This window comes from Varanus komodoensis, unplaced genomic scaffold (genome assembly GCF_004798865.1).
Source record: "Varanus komodoensis strain SLA01 unplaced genomic scaffold, ASM479886v1 scaffold16, whole genome shotgun sequence".
Lineage (NCBI taxonomy): Eukaryota > Metazoa > Chordata > Lepidosauria > Squamata > Varanidae > Varanus > Varanus komodoensis.
Genome location: NW_025335468.1, coordinates 11,385,347 through 11,397,824, shown reverse-complemented (window position 1 = coordinate 11,397,824; position 12,478 = coordinate 11,385,347). Strand labels below are relative to the sequence as shown.

The window sequence follows — 12,478 nt, the reverse complement described above, 5'->3', positions numbered from 1 at the left end:
GCAGATTAGCTAGTCATGAAATTGTTTATCTCGGTGTGAGCTTATGTGGACTCCGGGGGTGCTGGAGGATAGGAAGGCCTGGAGGAGTGTTGTCCATGGGGTCCCAATGGGTTGGACGCGACTTTACAACTAGCAAGCAAGCAAAATTGTTTATATCTGTAGAAACTGAGAATATGGGAAATTGTCAGGGCAGTTGTCTGAGAGGCAATTCAGCAGAATGCCAATCCACAAAGGCATCTTATTAAATTATTATGCCAAGTTGTGCACTTTCTTTCAACACAAAGTTCTTGGACAGTTTACTTAAAAGAAAAATTCAAAGATAATTCAAATGAATTGTAAATTATTGGGCTTTTTTTCTGCCTGTGTGGATTTCATAGAGCATATAGATCAGTAATCCGGTTAGATTTAGCTTAGAAACGAGCAATAAGTTCAACCTGTTTAGTGCTCAGTACTGGTAAACTTACCATGTTTTTATTGAGGACACCCTGCATTTTGGCAATGTGGGAAGGGTCATTGTGGGGTGTGTGAAGCTCATGTGCCATATGTTTCCCAACCATGACCTAGCTGAACAATTGATGTTCTCCAACAGTATGAGCATAACACATATTAACAGCTTCTATGCTCTTGTTTGTGTTTTACATTGGGCTATTAGCAGGAAGTTACATATAATGGAAGTGCTAACATATGTGTCAGACAAGGTAATGGGCATGTTTGTGTGTAACACAGTCCATCCTGGCAATGAGCCATGGTGGGTTGCTTGCTGGACAAATCACCCATAGACTGACTGACGGTCAGGTTCACTGTGAATTGTTGGATTCCTCCCTCTCCTTCCTACTATCTTGAGTCTACCCACAAGGATCTCAGGAGACCTGTGAGAGGACTGAGTTGTCTCCCTCCACTCCCTTCTACGAATGTGAGCCGTTGCAGGCTTGCCATGGCTATTTTTTTCCCTCTTGGCTGTTTAAACCTCTTTGTTTATGGAAATTGTTAAAGGTGACTGTTAAACTGGCTTTTGTCGACTGTTTTGACAGCTATGGGTAGTCCCTTCGAAGTGTCCCAGTGGCAGTTTTGGGAGGGCAGCCCAAGGTTGCCAAACATTTTAAAATTTGTTTTGCAGCACTAATTTTAGCACATAGAAGTTTTTCCAGGGTTGCATAGTTGCAAATGACCATAGTTGTGCAGGTGTGGGAATGGGGGATTCTTGCTGCCATCCCCCCTCCCAAAAGTGCAAGTAAGTTTATTTTCCCTGTGGTTCCATCTAACAGTTGTCAAAATAAAAGCTCTCAAGTATACCTAACAGTTTGAGTGATCTTAACTCATAAAGGGAAGTGGTTCATTCATCTATTAATGGCTAGATCCTTGCAGGCGGATGTGTCCTAAGGATGCTTTCAATTTTGCGCTTGCTCCTGATATTCTACCATCTCAGGATTAGTTTATTCTGGTCACTCTCAAAAGTAAAGATCCATCATTAAGATGGGATTTTGAAAGGGTTAAAAATCAGAGGGGCAGGACACTGCAAGACTCTGTATACCTGTATAGTATACTGTTCCTGTTCCCCAAATATTTCTGGGTTGTCAAGGTTGCTTGTTACTCTCAAATAAGCCACGCTAAGGGAAATGCTCACGCCACCTGCAGTCCCTTCTGGGTTTGCACAACATGGCAAAACATTGCAGGTGGCAATAATGTTGGACTGTTTTGACATGCAATCCCAGTCAATATGTAACATGCAGAGGACAATTAGATGAATTTTGCATGATAAAGGCTTTGTCCAAAGCCATTTTTAAGAATAATGTTTCTTGGATTGCACCCATTATTAACCTCAGATGAGCTGAAAAAATCAGAGATATATAACAAATAACATTAGCCTAGATAGAAAGTCTTCTCCTAAAATGAGCTTTAAAAGTAGTTTTGGGATGGCGGGGGGATATTCATTGCATTTCTAATCTCAGTAACTAATATTCTCTTCTTATAAGCTTCTTAGAAGATCTTATGTAGCATGCTGTGTGTAAACTGGCTTTTCTTTTAACAGAGTCCATTAAGTTACATAGATAAACTACAGCAAATATATCTCTGGAAAGCAGGATTTTTTACACTTGTTTATTTTCCTAATGAACAAATCACAGTAATGTGGGATCAAAGAACAACTGTTCACGTAGAGGCAGGACCTCAGTGGCAGGTAAGCAAAAATTGCCTCATCTTATTAGGGTCATGATGTATTTACAGAGAAGTATGTTGAAGCCCTGTTGATTATAGTTGGAGTCTTTTAAGTTTGTGCTTAAGCCTCCCTCAGAATTCAATGGTTTTTCAAAGGGCTTGGATGTGTCTTATGCTTCTAATATTGGAAGGCTGCCCTAACAGTTCTTTGTTGATTCCAATTAGAATGTTAAACAAAGATTCAAAGGGAGTAGATGATTTAGGCATTGACACATCTAAGGTAAATGCAGTTATATATTGTATTATTCATGTCTAAGACAACACCTACCATGACAGCTAATGCTACATCTGTTTTTATTATTGGATTATAATAAAACTGGACTGTTTCTGTGCTTATCCAACAAATTAGAGAATATCTAGGTACTGCTTTTCTCTGATATCCCCATGGAAAAGATTATATTCCAATTTAACCTTTTGCTAAGATAGATTTGTTGAATAAACTATCTTTAATTATTTGTATTTATTTCCTTATTTAAAACCTTTCTAGACTCCCTTACCGAGCTCTCGGGATGGTTTAATTATAAAACAATGTAAAATAATACATAGTGTCCTAAAAAATTCCAACCAACAATAAAACTCCAATTAAAACAATCAGATCTTAAAACACTGGGTAATATTACCTGTTTATGTATCTGTGTAGTGTATATTTGTTAAACTCTTTACAAAGGGGATATTTTATTAAGCTACTGAAGCTATGCTCTAAATAATCAAACCAAATACATGATAGTTTATATTAAATTTGAAGAAAGTATATATAAATACAGAAACTCTTTATATTCACTTGTTGAAACGAATCAGTACATTACTGACAAAACAAGGCCTTTGGATTTAAGAATGATGCCGAATATTACCAACTGAGACTATGAGGCTGCACAGCTAATGAGGCATAGAGAGTCTCCTTTTAAACCAGTTTGTTTAATGCATGTGCAACTGTATTCAGGACATCCAGGTGTAGGGAAGGGAGTGGCTTACAGTTCATATTGCTACATCAGACTGCTACAGTCTAATCCATCTGCATTCATCTTTAATATAAATTTGGATTCTTCTGTGTTTGTGTTACAGCAAAGACAGATTGCAACTATTTTTATATATTTACTAATATTTATTTATATATTTAACTTCTATATCGCTTAACAGCCAAAGCTCTCTGGGCGGTTCACAACAGCATGTAACAGACAACATTAATGTACAGTGTATTTTATGCATTGGAATATCGGGTGGTGTTGAAGAAATTTAGTGTTTATTTGTCCAAAAGCCAGCCTTTAATTTATTTCTGCAATTTGCTTAGACCTTCAGAAGAGATAAAGTTTTGCCTATATCTTTGAAGGTCTTTGTGAGAAGTCCTTCACTTTCTTCTACTAGCACTAAGCATATGACAATTCTTTTGTACCAGTTACAGATGACTCACTTGCAGTTTGCTTCCAGGCTGATTTCAAAAGGGATTGATATCTTTAAAGCCTGAAAGAGTATGGAACTAGGCTACCTGGATGTGGTGTAGTGGTTAAGAGCATGGGAAAGAGAAGCAGGCAATCTGGGCTGTAGTCTTTGCTCACCGTGCTATAGGGTTGTTGCTGTGGGGATTAGACTGAGAGCAGGAGAAGGAGAATGATGTAAGTTGCTTTGAATTCTTCAAAAAGAAAAAGGGTGGGATAAAAGTTTAATAGTAAACCATAATTTCCTTTATATCGTAATTATCAAGAGTAATTCTACTAAAGTCAGTTTAATAAATATTGACAACAATATTTTTGTAAGAATTCTAATTGCTTTGGAGAGAGAGGAATTACAATATCTGGGTGGAGTCTACAAATGATGCAAACTGAATACTTAAATATTTATATATTAAATTCAGAAGAATAATGGCTCTTGGTTAATTATTTCAGCAGAATGTCAGTCAACAAAGTACAGTTCCTTTGCATATCACTTTAGTAATGTAGCATCTATGAGGTTGAATGGGTATGAGCAACACCCGCAGAAGAGATTATACTGGTGTAAAGAACCATGTCAAATCAGTCAGGGTTTCTCCATGTTTGGAATGATGTCATGCTGCAGGGGTTCCTTCGGCCTCTGAGCTAGTGTAGACATAGGAATTCTGAACTTCTGTATTTAGAATGGAAAATATATATGCCATCGACTGGATGTGTTAACTTTGCCTTCTTTCTAGGGTAAGCTGACTGGTTTATGTGGAAATTTTGACTCAAAAACTATAAATGAAATGAGGACTCCAGAAAATTTTGAGTTAACAAATGCACAAGAATTTGGGAGTAGCTGGGCAGCTGTAGAGGTAAATGTCCAGAGCATCATTTTTCATACTGTTGCAGTGCATAGTTCTTCTATTGTTTCTCAACAATAGCCTGCTATAGGTGTTCCACTTCTGTGAATAATCAATACATGAGGCAGAATATTACTACTGGAAATGGAAAGCTCATGCTGTGGGTGAAATACCCAAATAGCCTACAACTTGTTCTTAGCTTAACTCTAGTTTATTGGTTTTCATGTCAAACAACAACCTTGCACAGATTGAAGATAGTTTATGCAAAGCAGGAGTGACTCGTTTGTGGCACAGAACCCAAGAAAGTGTGGGTTAATAAATTAACTCATAATTTGCTACTGTGGCATGCCAACTTATTCCCTCTGACCTAGTATAAGTTACACATCTTGGTTATTTCAAAAGTTAGAAGTAATACAGATTATAAAGATATTCTTCTGGTTTATGATTTTGCTTTTGGATTCAGTGTGCTGACAGCGCTGATAATCGGCACCCATGCATCTTAAATCCACTCAGAGAACCATTTGCCAAAAAAGAATGTGGAATACTATTAAGTGACATATTTGAATCTTGCCATCCAGTGGTGAGTAGCAATTAAAAAATAACAGTGTTGAGCTTTCTTGTTTATCAAAAGCTTAGTGTATTACTATTTTCTAATACCCCTCCTGATTCCAAAGATTCATCACCAGGTTCTTTGAGTGCCTCTTGAATTTACGCATATACGTAGTATAGCAAATTGCAACATTCAGGTATAGCAGAAAACACTGATCTTGTGTTGGATCTACAGTTTGATTCTAAAATATACTGCAGTAGTAAAGCAACACTTAGGAATGGCATCATTCCTAGATAATTTTCCTGAACTTAGTGTGTGGCTCAGATACTTACTTGGTCCAGGTGATCTCCCCTGCAGTTGCACAGTACTGCTGTTTATCCATCTGAAATTCTGTGCAGACTCCCATCAGCAGCAGAGGCGAATCTCAGGCACTGATTATTTGCCACAATCATACAGTCTTAGCATCACATCTGTAACTACTGCAATGACTCAGTTCATACAAAGCATGTTTCCAGATGATCTAGTTGCCAGAAGGCTTGCAAGCAAATCTGATACATTACAACCTGTGATCTCAGGATGACCAAGTATTTGAAGAAAGCCACTCATTCATCACCTGATTTATTGTGCTGTTTTGTTTTGTTGACCCAGTGTACACATAGTCCTAGAGCACCAGATTATAATGACTGTGATCACCACTGCTTGTTTGTTTGTAAGTGAAAGAGGCAGGTGGACTAACCTGGAATAACCTGAGCATTCCATGTATAATAAACTGTATTGATTGGAATGATCTGTGCTTGTGGTGATTAGGATTTGTGCTGCCATAGGATTTCTGCTGGCCCTTTTAGTGCCACGATTTAAGACTTGACATGGGACAGAGAAAGTTAAATGCTTTTATTGTTAATTCTTTACCATTTTAACAACCACCAAATGCTGCCTTTAAATATTAGAATATCAATAAATGTGTTGTTTATTTTTTGTCAATATAGATATCATATGAATTAACATCTGAAAGTGTTAATTTCCCACTAATTACCCATTAAAATACAAAAAAATAAAGCAAAGCAGAACATTTATGAATATTAAAGCATGTAGGCTAGGATTCTAATTAGGCATTGGTGAAGGAGCCTTTCAATTCACAGAAATTTGTGTTCAAATGAAGAATCTCATTAGTGGAAGGAGGGCGGTAATGTGGAATGATTTTCCCTTCCACTACAGTCCTTGCAGTTCCAGAGGTCTCCCAGTCCTCTGGATCAGATTTTCAAGGATACAGGAGGTTGCAGGGAAATGCGAATTATGGAAAGTAGCCTCCCGATATCTGCCAGTGGGAGCCTCTATGAGCAGAATTCCACTCCGGAGCTGGTTGGGCGAGCAGCAACAAATTCAGGCTGGTCATAGTGCTAATCTTGTATAATTCAAATAAATAGTAAACATTGCATGTCATAGTTTACTGGAATGAAGTAATGGTCTGAAGTATGTTTTTTCAATAAACTTGTACCTATGCTGAAAATTCTGTTGGCAGTGTTTGCATAGGCAATTATATAATAATGTTTGTCCTCTTCAGGTTGATGTCACCTGGTTTTATTCGAACTGTTTGACTGACACGTGTGGTTGTAATCAGGGAGGGGATTGTGAGTGTTTCTGTACAAGTGTTTCAGCCTATGCACATCAATGTTGTCAACAAGGAGTTACAGTAGACTGGAGAACCCCTAGACTGTGTCGTAAGTATGATAATTAGAGAGCATTTTGTCAGTCCGTACCTTCAGTCTGATCTTTGTTCAAACAAGGCCTTGTTTTAGAAAAGTTTGCCTGTTGATTCAGCTTGGTACAGTTCACTTCTGCAACCAACTAGTTGCTGCAGTGTATGCGCTGCTAGTGAGGAAATTTAAGCTCTTTTGAATAGCCTTTCTTTCATTTAAGAAATCAGCTACAACTGGTGTGAGTGAATAGCAATTCTCCTGTACTGTGTTACAGTGACCAGTGTTTCTTTAGTGAACTGCAGTGATCACAAAGATTCAATTGTATGTCAGATGTCGCTCAGAAGTACTGGTCATGTCAACTTTTTATCTTTTCTGCAATAGGAAATCGTGTTCTGCATAGTGGTGTCTTTGTACCAGAGCCGGCCTTTCCATACGAGTAATGGATGTTATCATAACCTGTCTTTGTTTCCAGATCCAGTAGTTGTAGGCTGAGTTCATTACTCAGAAGTTCATGTGTTCTGCTGTTTCCCTCAATATCTACAAATCAAACTACTCCTGCTGTCACCCTGTTAAATGACCTAAGCTGCCACAAGTGAGAGTTAGCTGGATCTTCTTATGTGACAGAAACCCTTTTCTCAAAGAACTGTTCAATTTGTAGTGCCAAACTCTCCAGCTCCTTTCCATTTTAAACAGAAGTTCTAAAACAAAAAGTCTGAGTGATCCAGATTGCTTTACATGCTTCCAAAGTAATTTTCAAAGGAGGGCATCATGCATGTGCTCTCCGGGAAATTACAAAAGCTACTGTATGCACAATTACACATCCATCCCACTGTGTAGTCTCCCAGCTCTGCACATATCTCAGATGTATGCAAAGGGTCGGTGCTTCAGCGCACCATGCAAGCCACCCTGTTTGCTGAATTGAACAACAGCAGCAGGGACAACAACAACCCATGTTTTGTATGACAGCAGGCAATTGTTTCCTTGACAATTAATTGCATAAATTTGCATGTTAATTGCAATCCCAAAGAGGAGTCACTGACAATCACAGTTCGACTATGTCTTAACTCATCTTATTCTTCCTTGTGTGCACCATATTTATAAATGACTTTGAACTGTGGGATTTAAGTGTTAGAGTGCAACTGTTACAGAGTGCATGCAACTTAAGATTGCATATCCATTATTCCATTCTTGATTTCCTGTAGCTAAGGCTAACTTTGATTTATCTTCAGAAATTAGTAATGATGATCCTTACGACATGAGAAAAGGTACTTTTTCTATGACCACTAACTAAGCACAATCACAATCATCCTGGAAGTATCTTTTAGGAGGAAGGATCTATAATTCAGTGCTAATGACTTTGAAGAAAACATTAGTTCAAGGACTACTCTTTTTAGGAGTAAATAACCCCAAGTTCTTTACAACCTTGCAGAAGTTTGATGGAATTTGAAAAAAAAAATCTTGCTTTCTTTGTGATGATAATTTACATTTGGATTAGTAGTCTGTTACACACACGATTTTTGTACTTTGAAGTTTCTGATACTATTGTGTATTATGGGAAGACAGCTAAGTTAATTTTCATCCACTAGAGGTCATAAAAGGATAACTATCTGCTTATTGCTCATGATATTTCTTTCCTTATCCAGTGTCTTAGTCAGCAATATGCTATTTGTGAATAAATCAAAATAGTAATAACAAATGAACAAAACATTAAAACTCATTTTGCTAGTTTTAACATTGTTCCCCAATTTGAATGAAAGTGAAATGTGCTGGTATAAATATGAATCTATCTCTTTGTCTCTGTGAAAAGTGATGCTCAATAATGGCATTCCAGATGTCTATGGCTAACTGTTTACTCTTCTTTCCTTTAGCTTATGATTGTGAATATATCAATAAAGGTAAGGAGTTTATGGGGAGCTAATAATAAAGAGAAGTGTTTTCTCTCCTGCCACCTTTTTAAAAAGTGACATCTTTGTGCTCAGATTTATTGAACCAGCATATATTACTGTATAGTTCTTGAAAGCTTGTGGTTAATACAGAATTGAAAGCACATAACTGTCCCTTAAGATTTAGCAACCTGTTGCATAGAATTATTCTGATCTGGACATTATACTGCTGTACTCTCCATCTAGTAACTCCACAATCTGAACAGTATTTTAGGCAGGGCAAGGTGAGTGTGAAGGAAAGACATGAGCTGGATTATCAGCTTGTTCATACTTGTGAACAACAGCACTTGAGAATGTTGTTTGGGTATAGAAAACAGAACAACTGCAAGGGTGAGCCTTAGGTGTGATCATGAAGCAAACAAACACAGCCGTCACCAATATTTGCCATCTTTTGGGTCTCTTGGTATTTACCTGCTATCTACTACCAGCTTTTGCAACCATTTTAAACACCTCTTTGTGCTACTGCATAATGATACAGTAACTCAGAACTACTAATTACTAGTTGCACTTTCTACACTGCAAAAGAAAATTGTTAAAATGTAGAACTGACATGCAGTATGCTCCCTCCTGAAGGTCCTCAGGAGGGAGCTAGCTTGCAAGCTATATTAATTGTCAGTCTCTCTCAAGCTATTTACTAACATTCAAATCCACTGGTACTATAAAAGAGACAAAGTTTGCTATATATTGCTTCTGCATGACTATCTGCTAGACAAAGTAAGAAATCATCTCAACCAGTTATATTTGGCATATTCCAAACAGATATTTAAAGCTCTAGGCAATGGGAAAATCTGAAGCTGGAGAGAAATTGTTAAAGCTTTCCCACTCCTTCCAGGCATTTTAAAGTTTTCCTCAGATAATTTGGGCTATATTCTAAATGTATAATGCATGGAATGAAACTGCTGTGAGCGAGAGAGTCTAAGGTTTTCTTCTGCTGTGACCCAGGCAGATTGAGTGCCAGTTCCTCCTCTTCCCTCTGAAGGGAGACAAAAAACTTATTGGGTGACAATCTGACAACCAATTTTCATCCTTTACCACAAAGATTGGCATAATTGAGAAGGCATAGACATTTAGTTTTCATGCATTTAATATCAACATCTTTGATGGAATATATTGGATTGGATCCACAGTTCCCTTCTTCCTGTACAGCAATATATTCAAGTATTTGGATTCAACACATTATGTACAGATTCATTTTGTTTCTATTAGTGAGTTCTATTTTGGTTTATAACATACAGTTATAATAGGCTATGTGCATTTTATTAATAATTTTTACTTGTTTAGATTTACTATATATAATGGGATTGTAGTTACTCAATGCTCCTTTTTTTGTCCTGGTATCTTCTCCTCAACTTCACAGAACTGCTTTATGCTGACAGTTTAAATACTAAGCAATTAGTGTTTATGAACGGATTATCATGGCAGCTTACCAGTGGCTAGAAGGACTTCATTTTAAAAAATGGTCAGGTGTCTGTTAGCTTCTACCTGTAGGTATCCATGATATCACGTTAGCTCACCAAGTGGCTAGAGAAGCCTCCCAAGACATCAGGGTTGTTTCTCTTCATGAGTACTTTGGTAAATCATAGTTATAATTTAATAAAATATAAGTATGGTAAAATGTAATTCAATGTTACATTCTCAAAATTTGTAATGTTTATATTATGGATTTGTTTGTTGGTCTGGTATGCAGAACCAGTTAAAGCGTTAAAGGTGGTGGTATTCTCAGAAGAATTTGAAGTAAATTATCTCTCTTCTCATAGTTCTTTTTAACTGTAAGCAGATTTCTTCTTCATAGCTGATAAGACCCCAAAGGAAAACTGGAGTCACGTGTAATGTCCCTGAGGATGCATCCCCTCCAGGCCAGTTAGCTTTCGTTTTGGTCCCAGGTTAAAGGGAAACAAGCAGAATGGTAGTTTACCATCTTGTGTCTACACACTGTTTACTACTGTCAATACTTGAAGGCAGCATTAGGGCCCATGCACAACTTGGCCTCCATTGTTTGGAGATATAGGCAATAATCTTTTCAAAAGTCTGAAGTTTTCTTGTATGCCCTAGTGGGCCTGTGCATTTGCAGGGTCGCACCCCCATCTTCTAACTACTCTATTTTAATAATAGCTTTTTCTGTGTGGGTATTGATAAAGAACTCTAATTTTATTACCTTTCACTTTGATAGATGAGGATAAGATTCAAACAAATACTTTCTGAAATTAAGCTTGTAGATGTTCCATAACTCAAGTGTACAGCTTTTGTGTGAAACACAGTTTTGATTCTGATGCATGTAAGTTGATAGTTGTACAGCAGGAAAAAACACAAATGGCCAATAAATAATTTGTAGCACTCAACAGGAAATGTAACCTTGCCTTCTCTTGGCAGTTCTAGGAAAGGGTCCTTACAAGCTGGTCAGCTACTTGGACAGAGACATTGCAATTGCGGCCAAGCTGTCGGATGGTTCTGTTTTTCCAGCAAAAGGAAATGGCACTCATTCTGGTGATGCAGTGAGCTTTATGCTGACATCAGGACTATATAAGCCAAAAGCACATGGTAACTAATTGCCTCTGTAAAATACCTAGAAATTTACTAAAGAGAATGTTAAAATGAGAAGCAGTTTGCTTCTGAGTACCAGATGCTGGGTATAAACAATGGAAGAAGTATATTATTTGCGTGCATTCTGAGACATCTGGTGGGCTATTGTTGATGATAATGTGTTACACTAGATGACTCTTGTTCTGGGCAAAGCAGTTCTTACGTTATCATATACTGAATTGCTTCTGCCTGCATTAAAACATTGATGGTTTTGTAAAAGGGGCATCAAACCTTCCTCTTCAGCTTTCCATAGGTTCCCAACAAGAAGGATCCCAGGCAAGGTCTCCACTAAGTGAGTGGGGTTTTACAAGGTGATTGATGATTTACAAATCATCTAGTCTTCAGATCAACATTTTTGTAGACCCAGTGGTCCTAAAATTTCCTGTTTGGAATAGAGGTTTAAAATGGGAGGAAAACTGCAAGTATGTAGTGGTTGGCCAACTATAGAATTAATGATGTACAAACATTAGGTCAACTGAGTTCGTTATGTTTCATAAGTAGTCAGACTGTGGTGATGTGGGAAGCCTCACATGTGAAAATGCTTTTAGGATTATTCTCTACATTTCTTTTCATTATTTGTGATTTTAAAACATACATAATGCATGTGCAGGTGACGGACCAGATAACACTGAAAACCACAAGCCTTTGTAATATGAGAATGAAATGAGAGATGATTGGGGAATACGCACTTGATCAGACTTCTTAGAGTAGCTCAGCCAGATATATGATTCAGCCATGTGGGGCTATTTTTACTTTACAAAGATATGTGTCTGCCTTCATCCATATTTCCCTGAATACATTTTAAAAATACACACAAAGTAATGTGGAAATGGGTGCCTTGAGTAATAGTTTAAAAATATTTTTGGTATCCAAACTATGAGACCATCCTCGCAAAATGAGAAATACAGAAACTGTTAATAGAACAATGGTAGCCAATATAGGAAAGAGGAAGGAAGTGTGTGGCTGAACCATTTCATAGGAAAATAATCTACAGGGTGTTCATGCTGATTTGGAAAACAGTATTGTTTTCTGTCATGCATTTGCGCTAACATGGCCCTGTATAACTTTTCAGGGAGACCTCTATTTGGGGAGAGCCCCTTTATTGTGGGTTTTATGGGAAATTGCCACACCTCAATATCTCGTTCATGTGGAAAGGATCAAACATGCACATACATGGATACAAGATTCACATATAGGCTCAGACTGCAAACCGAGCCTGAAACCA

At 37.5% G+C, this 12,478-nt stretch overlaps 1 protein-coding gene across 1 annotated transcript in view; it reads left to right on the top strand.

Annotated features, from left to right (window-relative positions):
* OTOG (otogelin) overlaps positions 1-12,478 on the top strand; it is a 113,837-nt gene that overhangs the window by 46,421 nt on the left and 54,938 nt on the right. Inside the window, exons 24-28 of the mRNA XM_044426092.1 lie at positions 2,030-2,176; positions 4,376-4,495; positions 4,947-5,063; positions 6,595-6,751; positions 8,599-8,625. Of these exons, the coding sequence (XP_044282027.1) occupies positions 2,030-2,176; positions 4,376-4,495; positions 4,947-5,063; positions 6,595-6,751; positions 8,599-8,625 (568 nt within the window). The remainder of the gene's footprint in view (positions 1-2,029; positions 2,177-4,375; positions 4,496-4,946; positions 5,064-6,594; positions 6,752-8,598; positions 8,626-12,478) is intronic.